This window comes from Phoca vitulina, unplaced genomic scaffold (genome assembly GCF_004348235.1).
Source record: "Phoca vitulina isolate PV1807 unplaced genomic scaffold, GSC_HSeal_1.0 scaffold144, whole genome shotgun sequence".
In the NCBI taxonomy this organism is placed as follows: domain Eukaryota; kingdom Metazoa; phylum Chordata; class Mammalia; order Carnivora; family Phocidae; genus Phoca; species Phoca vitulina.
In genome coordinates, this window is record NW_022589847.1 from 182656 (window position 1) to 195174 (window position 12519).

At 40.8% G+C, this 12519-nt stretch overlaps 1 protein-coding gene across 3 annotated transcripts in view; it reads left to right on the forward strand.

Moving 5' to 3' along the window:
• Positions 1-12519, forward strand: part of LOC116628938 (schwannomin-interacting protein 1) — a 139465-nt gene that overhangs the window by 75701 nt on the left and 51245 nt on the right. Inside the window, exon 1 of one of the 3 annotated variants that reach the window (XM_032399247.1) lies at positions 10838-11741. The exons of the other annotated variants lie outside the window; for them this stretch is intronic. Coding sequence (XP_032255138.1) covers positions 11712-11741 — 30 coding nt within the window. The 5' untranslated portion in view covers positions 10838-11711. Of the gene's footprint in view, positions 1-10837; positions 11742-12519 lie in introns of those variants that run through there. 3 annotated transcript variants of the gene reach the window in all.

The window sequence follows — 12519 nt, forward strand, 5'->3', positions numbered from 1 at the left end:
CAGGTTGAGAAGTAGCACACGCTAAGGCCCTGAGTCAGGGACGAGCTTGGCTTTTCTAGGAAACTGAAAGGCAGCCAGTACGCCCAGGGCGAAGTGAGCAAGACTGTGAGTAGTGCAAAGAAGTCCCGAACGTAGGTCAGGACCTAGAGCAGCAGGGAGAGGAAATTATTATTTCATGCTAAATGTTTCATCCTCATGTGGTGCTGGGAAGCCACCAGGAGTTTTAAACCAAGACGTGACATAATCTGATTTATGTTTTTAGAAGTACTTTTCATTCACAAAGGGTAAGGCTGCAAGCACTTAATTTTTCATAACAATTTGGGAACTATATCAAAAAGCATGCAACTCTCAAAACTATCAAATAGGGCAACTGGGGGAGTGAATGAGGCTTAATTTCTTTTAAAAGGATGCTTTATAAATGTATGCCATTTAAAATTAGGGCCAGAGGTCTGATCACCTTAGTTGTAGCAACAGCTCTGCTGAAGAGATCGCTTCTGTCTTTTGGAACATGAATTTGATTTAAAAAAACCTCAAAACAAAACACAAGTAGCTTAAACCATCAGTATAAGTTTCTACTGCTGTCTGTAAAGCAGACGTGTGCCTTTTTAGCTGGCTGCTATTCTCACGCAAGTCAGAGGCCGTGAGAGAAAGAGAGGAAGCATTGGTGTCTGGTCATAACGGATTGTATTTCTTTTCCTAGGGTTTTGTTTTTTTTCTTCTTCTTCTTTTTTTGCTCTGCTTGACTGTTGAGAATGAAAACAAGCCAACTCTATGGTCTCAGGTGAAGGGAGAGGAGAATATCAGAGTGAGGTGGATAGGGATTCTGCGACGCCCTGAACCTCAAAAACACTGCTAATTCCTATCTTGACTTTCTCAATAAGTAATGAAAACGCCAGGGACTTATAAGTGAATGTTTTGTTGGCTTAGCCTATGTTTCTGAAAGAGGCTCTCTTTGATATTCGCAGAGGAAAACTGGTTTCAGCTGGGGAGTTTTAGAAGAGTCCGGATTAATACGCAGATTACCTTTCCTGCTTATGAATAATCCATGACGGATTTTAACCCTCCTCTCCAAGAATGAGTCCACTCACTGTCCACTGTCTGGAGGAGCATAATTTCCTAACCAGTACCTTTCTCCTCAGAAAGAATTTATTTCTAAAAGATGAGAAACTTTCATTCGATAGCTTTAAGATAAAGTTAAGTGTATGAAATCATTAAATGACATTCTAGCATCTTTATTACACTTCAGAAAAACTTTTTGGACCAATGTTTGCTTTCCTACCCTTCAGCAAATAAAAGTCATTCCAACACCTCTTTTGAAAAGCGACTATTAGAAAGATTATAAATTTCAGATTGTTGCTTAACTGGCCCCAGAAAAACTAGTTAGAGAATATACCCAAGGAAGATCTTAAGCACTAAATCCCATTATAACTAATAGCATCTCTACATTACTCTGGTATTGGGAGGGGGAACAATAAGATTTAAGATTAAAGAATTTTAATAGTTCCTTAGAGATTACGTTAATAGAGTTTATTCATAAATTATGCCTCTTTCCTGTGTTCAGTGACACACTAGGAAAATATGTCAGTTGATGAGCAGGTTCCAGAAGAGATATACTACATAAATTATGTTTCTTTTTTTCATCATTACTTTGTTTTATTCTTTGAAATAAATCTTTTGAAAATGGTGGCTAATTTTCATAATAAGCTAAAATGTCATCACAAACTGATGATCTAGTGTGTGTAGCTTTTGAAATATTTTTTTTGCAACGTAAAAAAGAAAAAAAAATCAGTGCCTTTATCTTTATTACATTTATATAAGGAAGACCTTGAATTGAAATCTAATAGTTTTTTGCTGACTCGCCCAATGCTAATGTCTACCGTGATATTAATTTTATTGTTGCTCATTTGGAAACCTCGGGATATAAAATAAACTTAATTTTAAATGGTAGCTATTTGACAGCCTAGAAGTAGTAGTGGGGGTAGCGGGAAAGGAAGATGACAGTTCTGAGTCCAAACATTCCATGTAGATTAGAAAGTGGAGGCTCCTTTTTTTTTTAAGATTGATTTATTTATTTATTTTAGAGAGAGAGCACGTGCGAGTGGGGAGAGGGTCAGAGGGAGAGAGTGAGAGAGAGAGAATCTCAAGTAGACTTCCTGCTGAGCGCAGAGCCCGACCGGGTCCTCCATCCTAGGACCCTGAGATCATGACCTGAGCCAGTCAAGAGTTGCCGCTTAACCGACTTAACCTGGGAGCCACCCAGGCATCCCAGAAAGTGGAGACTCTTAGATATGAAGCTGTTACCCGAGTGAATTTGCCTAGCAAGAAGCACAGTTGAGCCCAGAACCCAGTTCTGTGACTCCTGGTCCGAGGCTCCATCAAGTCCAGAACTATCAAAAATAGCCTAGATTGTAACTGTGGATGTCTTAGCTTTGGTGTAACTTTAAACTCTTCCATTAATGTAACTGGAGACTTATGTATTTATGTTTAGAATTGGTATTTAAAAACATCCTGGGAAGATCAGTTACACAATGAAGCACACTTTTCACATGATTTTTGTTTTCTAATGCTATTCACAATTGGAACCGGTTTTAAAACACCGTTGTCCACTAGAGGTCACCTTTCTTCAAGATGAGGGTCTGTCCCCTTCCCTAATGCTCTGTTAACCTGGTTTTAAGTCAAGCACCGCCACCTTGGAGAAATGAACAGCCTTTTCTGTCATGGGGATTCCATGTGGTGCTGTAGCTACACGTACTTGTATTGGTAGGTAAAGCTGTCTGGGCTACTGAAAAACCTGGAGGGACGGAGGGAGAGTGTGCCCCTGCTTCCTCTACACACGCACACACACGCACACTTTGCGCTAGTTCTGGCTTGGCTCCTCTTGACAGACCAACTTATTCTTGTTTGAAAGTTTTGTGTTAGCCCTGGCAGGTTTATACTACCTTTCACTTTCCTGCCACTGCTCTCTGTGACTCCAAAGGCTGGGAAATGGAGACGAAAAGAAATGGTCCTTAAAAACTGACATAAATTTGGGATGAAACCATGTAGACTTCACCCAAATTTATCTGAGTCAGTTACTATTTTTCTACAGCATGCGAATTTCAGTCAGCGTTGGCCAGAAAATACTATGGGGAGAGGACTAGGACCGTGTCCAATAAACAAGCACTTTGGCAGATTCTATTGAAATATAAAGCATCGCATTATTCTAGAAGGAGAGGGAGCCTGCCTGCTATAACACGGCCTGACGCATCTGGTTTCAAACTGTTGTCTGTAGAAACCCAGGGTTGTGGGAGATATTTTTAAAGGCTCACTTGCACCTGTTCTATGAGCTGCTAAACACCTCACCCCCAGCCCCCCCCCAAAAAAATCAAATTGGTAATTAAAGAGATGTGAAAATAATTCTGAATATAGATACAAATGAGATTGTCTGTGAGGCCTTGGGCATTTGGAGAAGAGTGGTCCCGAAAAGCTGTGGTAAGAAGAATATAACATTTCAGCCCAAATGTAGTGATTCATTCCCTCATATCTATGCAAAGTATTTTGCCCCACCCCCTTTTTGACATCAGCATATTAATTTATCTCTCCAGGCTAAGTAGTCTTTTACAAAGGTCCTTAAAACTGAACTTGTAAACGTGTCATTGACCATGTAGGTGGTACCTCTGGACTGGTCTTACTAAAAAGTCATGCCTGTGCATGTCCAAGAAGGAAAAATTATCTGAGATGCCCACGGGGCCCAGCACAGTTCAGTGCCAGGTTAGGGCACATTCCCTCATCAAGCCTAATAGGTAGATTGCACAATGCCAAGTGAATGGCCCATACCTCAAATGAGCAGGTCTGGTTCTAGAGAGATGACCTGTTGGAAGTTTGGGCACTCTGTCTTTTCTCTATCTGTTCCTTATGACAAATGTGAGCAGTTGCTCTATGGTGTTAGTAAGTCAATCTGGAAATAAATTTCTTATTACTTTGCTGTCAAGCTTCTAGATATGTTTCATGAAGAATATCAGAGATTGCAACATAAGCTATTAAAAAGGCTGGCTACCATTTCCCACTACTTATCTATGTGAAACCAGATTCTCTTGATGTGGTGCAATCAAACAAACTAAATAAATGTAAAAATACAGTTGGACTAAAACTTTAACTGACGTCTGTAAGTTCTATTTTCAAATATTTATGTACAACAAAACAGCCTCATGTTCTCAATAAAGGATATAATCGGTAAATATCATAAATTTGAACTAAAAATTTTATGTTGCTCTAAAAACACTTCTATTATTTTGCATATCAGTTTTCATTTTAAAAACAGATTCTAATACTTCAAAAAAGAAAAGAAAATGTGACAACCATTGATTCACGCTAATAATTTGCTCAGGAAACTATTTTTAATACCTGAAACAAAGGTAACCAGGGTCAGAATAGTAAAAACTTCTGAGTAAATTAGTTTACAGTGGTTTGTAAGACTCTCAGATAAGTTCCTTATTTATAGTTACAGGGATAAAAAAATTATAACCCATCTCATTTTTATACTTCTCTCACTTCCCATTTCTGGGCCTCAGAGCTTGTGGGAATATTCTGATACCAAGCATTCTCTCTGTCATGTGAGAAATGACCTCGATGCAACAGGAGCCTCCAAGTCCATTACAGACACTCTATCCCAGAAGTCGCAGACCAAAGTAACATGCTCAAATCATAGTTCATTGACTCAAGTGAGAATGCACATCAAAAAGCAAGGGAAAGGGGACACACTGACATACACAGGATACGGCGTAGGACCACACTACCTGAATCTTAGGTTATGCAATATTGCTATGTCCAGCCTTTCTGCCACAGCCACCTTCCCTGTCGATGATAAGGTTGTGAGCCAGAGTTGAAGTTGGAGAAGGGAGGCCCAGTTAGACAGAGGTGCCTGCCAATGACATGCAACTTGGTTTATCAGAGACACAGGGGCAAGTCCTTCCGGCTTCCTCTGTAGCTCGCCGCCTCTGCTGATGAGCAGCTATGGATCGTATTTGCATTTTTTGGGCAGAGGACACGTAGGGCCAGAATGGATGTCACCAGTGGACAGTCAGTGTACAATCTAATGAATATTGAATGCCTCGGGTTATTTAGCGTGTTGTGAATATTAGGTGCTTCTTTATTCTTTCCATTCCTTTCTGTGCCCTGCACACACACGCTTGATCCATGTCTAACACATCCAGGTTACTGACTGACTTACTGATACTTAACACATACCATGAATTCTGCCTCTGTCTGCTTGCGCACTCATTGTCTCCATCTAAATATCTTATGCGGTTTTACATATGTCTGACAGGCTACTACATATTCATCATCTGTTCTTCACACCTCATAAGTTTCATTCATCCCATTTGTTTTTCTTGTTCTTCTATAGCATTAGCTGAATATTTTCAAGAAATACAGCAGCACCCTCTACCAAATCTCTTGGAAAAGCTTTCCACCATATTGGTCCAGACTCTCTGATCCCACCTTATCCCTCCCTGCCCTTCAGGTCTTAACCACCTGCTCCTCCTTTAAGGGCCCAAGGATACTCCCCACGTGTGCTCCTGCATCTTTCTCCACCAGGACCACCGTGACCTCCTCCTTACTCAACACTGCTTCATAACTCTGTTCATCATATCTTCAGGTCCACGGCTGAATGAAGACCCATCATGTGCTCCTGGTCTAACTCCAGGACCTGGCCCTTTTGGTTATTTTCACCAATTGTCGTCAATTTCTCCCTTCTCACTAGCTCCTTCCCTGCTGAACACATATATGTTTGGGTCTCCCCTATCTGAAAAATCAACCACAACCACAGCCCCTCTGATTCCACTATGCACTCCAGCCTACCACCCTAATGCTTTAATTCATCAACAGACTTCCTTACAAACTGCTTTCTACTCAGTCCTTCAACTTCTTAACCACTTATAACCTGGCTTCCACCCTAAAACACTACTACTGAGATTATTCTCTCAAGAGGAACCGACGACTTCCTAATAGTCAGAACTAATGGCTCTTGGTTGTGTTTACCTTCCACCCTACTAGTCTTGTCTGCTTCCCTGCAGAAAAGCATTTGAAGCAATTTAGTGCAATTTGCCAGCAGCCCCCATCATCCCCTCACTACATTGGTTTTCATTTTCCTCCCACCCTGTTAACCACATTCCCTTTGCTTCCTCTTGCTCTCTAAATGTGGGCTTTCACCCAAGATTAGTATTAATTTCCTATTGCAGCTACAAAAATTTACCCCAACTTAGTGACTTAGGTCGATACAAATAATTATCTTGTAGTTCTGGAGGTCAGAAGTTTGTAAGGAGTCTTAGTGGACTAATATGGACATGTCAACAGGGCTGTGCTCCTTCTGGAGGCTCTAGGGGGGAATCCATCTCCTTTCCTCTTCTAGAGGCCTCCCATACTCCTTGGTTTGTGAGCTCTCCCTTTGTCCTCAAAGCCAACAACACTGGGCCAAGCCTTTCCCACATTACCATCTCTCTGATCCTTCCTCTTCGGCCTCCTCCTTTTACTTTGAGGACCCTTGTGATGACATTAGGCCCATCTAGATAACCAGGATAATCTCCCATCTCAAGGTCAGCTGATTATCAACCTTAATTCCCCTTTCCCAGGTGGGGATTAGGATGTGGATACTTTGGGAAGTCATTATTGTGCTTACCACAGGATGTCTTTGTTTTCTTACTGTTTTTTCTCTACAATCTCTCCCTTCATCTAGTTTTCTACAGCTTCAACTTTCCTGTCCCTGCAAAAAAAAACCCAAATTCTATCTGTTGACCTGACTTGTCTCCTGAGCCCCAGCTGCCTCCTGCACCTTCAACTCAGAACTTATGGGGAGAAATAAAAGAACTCATTACTGCAGCCCAGTCCCCCAGAATCAGTTCCCCCTTCTGACTTCCCTGTTCTTTGCGCAGCACCAGCTTTACTCCAGCAGTACCCTCAAAGCCTTATGACTCCTTGTCTTGTTCACTCGCAAGTCAGACCGCTGGCTGGATGCATCAGTTCGTTTTTCACGGTGTCTCATGCAATTCGTCCCTCTGTCTTTTCCTTTCCATCCCCACTATCGCCTCCATCGTTCAGGCCTCTCTTTGTTCTTGACCTCTTGCATTGCCTTTAATTAGGAGAGGGGGAAAAATCCATTTCTATTCCTCTCCTGAGCACCCAAGAGCTGTTTTACACGTTATTCTCATTTCATCCTGTCAGCAATCCAATAAACAAGGAATTAACATCCTCAGTTGATAGAAGAGGAAACTGAGGCCCAAGATAAATGAGATGACGTTCTGAAGGTCGTGGTCATTTACACATTCAGTTAAAAATATTTATTGAGAGCCTGTTACATGCCAGGTACTATTTCAGATGCTGGGGATATTAGCACTGAATAAACCAACCAAGATCCAAGTTCTAAGTAAACTTACATTAATCTAGAAATAAAAAAGATAGGTATTCAAGACGTGAACAACCAAATGAACAAGATTACTGCAGTCTCCTGGTGTACCCTTGCTAAGAGTTCTCCTCGTCTCCAGAATTCCTAGTGAACAAACAACGAAATCTCTTTGAAGGCACAAATCATGCACCATTATATACAATCATTTGTATACTGCCTTATTTCTCTTACCAAACTCCTTGAGGACAGAAACACTTCTTCACATAGCACATAATAGGAATCTGTCTCAACTACAAGGTTGTAAGAATTGAGGGAAATGTCAGGGACAGTACTTTGTAAACTATAAAGCCATTTTCCAAGGTTTGTTGTCTAGATGACACCAATTGTGTTCTTTGGTAGGTCCTTCAAGGACCTAGTTGCCCTAATGTGGCCAGGATTGATGTTTTTCATAATTCCTTTTCTTCCATTGCTCTGAAGGAAGCACAGCTGAAAGCTTTAAAAAATGTCTACCTGCTTTTCCAAAATTCTTAAGGAAAAGCTTAAAAGTTTAAAACAATGCTTAAGACAATAACTTCCTTGCTCATCTTTCCCACCCCCATAACTGCCTTGTTTCCTAAAATTTCATTATGAACATTTTCAAACTGGACAGTTCTTAGGTGAATACCCATTTATGCCCCATCCAGATTTTACAGTTAAAGTTTTACTAAACTTGCTTTGTCACAGCTTGCCATCAAACTATCTCCTCTATCTATCCATCAGTTCATTTCATTTATTGATGCATTTCAAATGCCTGCATATCATTAACTACAGTTCAGAATTTGTTCACCAGATCTTTTTTATTCTTTTCAGGTAAATTTTGCATACAGTGCAAAAGTATATTATCCAATGAGTTTTGGCAAATGTACACAGCTGTGTAAGCCAAGCCCTTATCAAATCACACAGCTTGTGCCAGAAAGTTCCCCCTGCCCCCTCCGAGTTAGTCCCTAATCCCAATAATTCACTTTGAAACTGTGTGCTCACATGACTTGTAGACGTGACTTTTATCACTCCAGTCACTACCCCAAAAATCTCTTTCATTCTATTGCTATTAACTGCCACAATTGAAAAAAATACTTTTCTGGATTTACAGACACCATAGTTTGCTCAGTCCCAGAAAAACAGCTTAATCAAGAAATACTCTAATTTTTCTTCCTTTTAAGCATACCTTTGATTCAGATTTAGGTAGAACGATACTGCAGCCTCTTACTTTATGATAGATTTTGATTTTGAGGCCAACCTACATTGGCTCAGTCAAAGGGGTTTATTTCTCCAAATCTAGTGGGCCTCTATTTAGCATTGTTTAATAAGAACACATTCACAAGATATGAACTAGAAAATCTGGAGTTTTGTGTTTGTTTGTTTTTTTCTTGCTTTGATGCCTTGTTGTTGATATTCGAGGAGAGGAGGATTTATATTCTTGGGCATGTCACAACTTTCTTAGGCCTCAGTTTCCAGATCTGGAAAATAACAGTGTATCTCTTGTATCTCCTGCCTAAATCTGAAACCCAATAGTTTTTATGGGAAGGAAAGTTGTGTAGACCTAAGAAGAAAAAAGAATCTCTACGCTACATAGACCATACTTCCACAGTTTGCCAATATTTTTTGGTCCAAAAATAACAAATGTTACTGTAGTTTGGTGAGTTATTCTAGCTTAAATGTTCTTGGAACAGCTGGTTTCTGTTTAAAGTTTTTTGTACTAGCAAATCATAATTTAAATTGTAACACAAAGTCCTTTCCAATGAATGACTATAAAGGGAAGCTTGCTTGATACATTACCTTTTTTTAATCTTGTTTATACCACTTGAGAGGGTTTTTTGACAGGATTTGGGATACAATTGTCAGAAATCTGTTCTCCCCAGAGCCACCTCTGAGTCACTTCCACTATTTATGGAACAGCAACTGTGAAGACTGGGATCATGTTTAGACTTTTTTTTTTTTTTAAACAACACATGATAAATGTTTTTAGGAGCTTATGTAATCTATCCCAGAGCCTTTAGTTTTCAGAAGAGAACAGAGTCCTGGAAGCGGCTTTTTAGGCCTTTACAGCTTGAAAGCATGTTCCTGAGTCTTTAGGTCATAGACTGTCAAAGTAGTTGGAAAGTTGGGGTATGCCTTCTATATTAGGAATAGGATTTTCATTTCATCTTATTTATCACCTTGCAAAAGGAACTTTTACTGGGCCTACTTTTCCTTACACATACTTATGATTCCAGAAACTTAATCTAGGGGGTTGTATAGCAAGGTGTTCCACACAGAAGTCTATGTCTCTGTCCAGTGTGGATGACTCAATAGAGAAGGATGGAGTTTGGGATGAGGGTGTATTGAATATTGTTTCCTTTCCCTGAAAAGTTTCTGTCCTCTTTTCTTCATCCTACGTTTAGGATGATCTAGCTCAGGTTTCTGCTTCATTCATCAAACTTTCATTGTGCCACCTGCCAATGAACAGGCCTAAAGAGTCCTTCAGTCCCACGGCCTTTCTCCTCCACAGAGAAGAGCTAGGAGCTAGGAGCTTCCGCAGGCTACACCTCCAGGGTACTTTTCGTTGGGACCCGGTGAACCCGGTGCCAAAACCCGAACCTGTGAGATCATCCATGGGGCCTTCCCTGCCCCTTCTTCACTCCCCTAACCGGGAAGCTGAAGCCATGCATGTGCATGTGTCCCTGGAGTGGAACTCAGGTAGCAAACTTCTCTCCTGTTTGAATCTCAAATCACAAAATTGAAGAATATTTCTAAAAATAGGTTTTTCTCTTCCCAAGCAACAGAGGTGTTCTTACAAAATTATAAATACATCACCATATATTCCTAATGCAAATTCCCAGCATTCCTTAAGATAGGGCTTGATGCGCAAACATGTCAAACATGTTGGTTTCATTCCTCAGGCATAAAGTACTTGTTTTTCTCTGTCAGTAGCATGATGAAGACTGTGTGGCTAATAGTAAGAGTTTTTGAGGAGGTGGAGAGATAGATAGGTAAAAATTAATTAAGAATAATATCCCTATTGAATTTTTTTTTAATTTGGTGGTTTAAATTTAGTCAAGTCTTTATTGAGTATCATTTATGTGCTCAGGGCCATATTATTAAGAAACAACAAAACAAATTGCCTATGGCAATTAGATAAGGAATTTTATTTTATTGTGTTTATTTTCTTAATTTGCCGTCATTAAATTAGTTTCAAGAACTTACAGAGCTAGTTGTTTCTTTCTATATATCCTAAAATCCCAGAATGACCCTGTGAAGCATTTCGGAAATTGTCTCCCTTTCCCCCCGCCCTCAGAAACACGTATTTCCCTTGAATACTATCTGCAAGTCCAGAATTCTTTCCATTACAGACTCTCAGGTAGAATGGTCTGTCTCTAGGATAGTATGTCCTGTATTAGGGTATCTATATATTCAAGTCCTGGCATTGGATTATATATAGAGATAACCTTATTTTCAAAAAAAAAAAAACCTTACAATCTAGTTTCATTTTCATGAAACGAATGACTTATACTGACTTTCATACCTTAATAAGCTCCCTCCCTAAAAAAATTTTAGAAATAATTATTTCATCGATTTCTGTGTGACTTAAAAGGAAGCTTAAAAGCCAAAAAGAAGTGGGGACTCAAAAGCATTACCAAATAACATCCTTTTAAGGAACGAAGACCCTCCTTTTCGTTATAAAGTTGACAAACACTTCAAAAACTCAACACAGGAAACATCCCTTCAGCGTCCATGTTCAGAATGGATTGTTTTCCCTTCCGCACGTTAAAAGTTCTGAAATGATCCTCAAGGCCTCTTTTTTATAAGCACCATGCAAGCAGCATCTGTGGGCTGGCAGGATGATGCCGGAGGTTAGAAATGTTCAACTGCAACACTGGTTTGTGTCTGCCTCTCTCCCTCTCCCTCGCTGGCCTTTTTCCCTTTAATGAGGACTAGCATGTTTCCACATCACTTAGCTGCCTTCATAAAGCACCAGAAGGTCACACCAGCCCCAGACTGATCCTTTTCTTTGTGCCTATAATATAATTGGCTGATTGTGCCAGCGAGGAGCGCGCCCCCTCCCCCAGCCCCGTCCTAGCTCCATGTTTGTGAGCCTCGCTGCTGGTTTCCGAGGAGAGCGGCTCGGCTCCCTGCGCGCTTCCCGGCACAGGCGGTGCCACTGCGCAGGTTGCTCAGCGAAACAGCATCCATTTTAATCTGCGGGGAGCCCCTGCCTGCCCAGGGCGTTCTCGCCGCCAGTGGATGCTCCGCGCTTGGCCTCTGCAGCCTCGCTGAGCCGTCCTGCTTTGGGGTCTGGGCCCTAGGATGCACTGAGATGGTACATCAGGAGAACTGTTCGTATCAGGTAAGACTTACAGCCTGATTGTGAGGCCGGGATCCTCTGGGAGAGGAGGCCTTCCTCTTCCAAAGCAGCAGGTTGCCTCTTGCCGGATTTGCAAGGGATTTTGCCATCCTCCACTCTTGGCCTTCCCCGCATACAGTATCTGAATTGTAATTAGGTTTTCTGGGGAGTAATGGGGCAGAAAGCACTGCTTCCTTGGCCCTTAAAGCATACCGTGAAATCCACTGAGGTGATCTGTGCTTTGCACGTTCTCTGTGTCTGGGCAAATAAGAGGAACTGCTGTAAACTGTAATTGAATTTAAGGGGCTTCACGGAGGGAAAAACCTGGTCAGAATTCACTCGGGGAACATTGCAAAATGCGATTTTTGCTCATTGCATAGGATGGGAGTTGTTTTGCATCCAGTTTTTAGGATTGTCTTTAAGGAAGTTATGTAAATAAGAAGCGTAAGTGATGGTCTGAGACATTTTCAAAAATCGGCCAGCATGCACTTGATGTTTAAAGTTGCACTTGTATGTCTTTCCAAACTTATTTTTACTAGCATGTTGTTTTCAGTGGTTAGCAAATAAGAATTAAGGGGCTGACGTGCATAAAAAAACTCCACATGGAAAATTTTTTAGTATCACATATCCATCTTTGTGCTAATTTGCTATGTGGAGTTTTGAATTATACACTTAGACGATTTCAAAAGACCAGTTCGAGAGTGTTAATAACTCCTTCCTGCAACTTGGACTGTCAAGGCAACACTGAAAGCGTCCTCGATGTAAGCAGACAACGAGAATG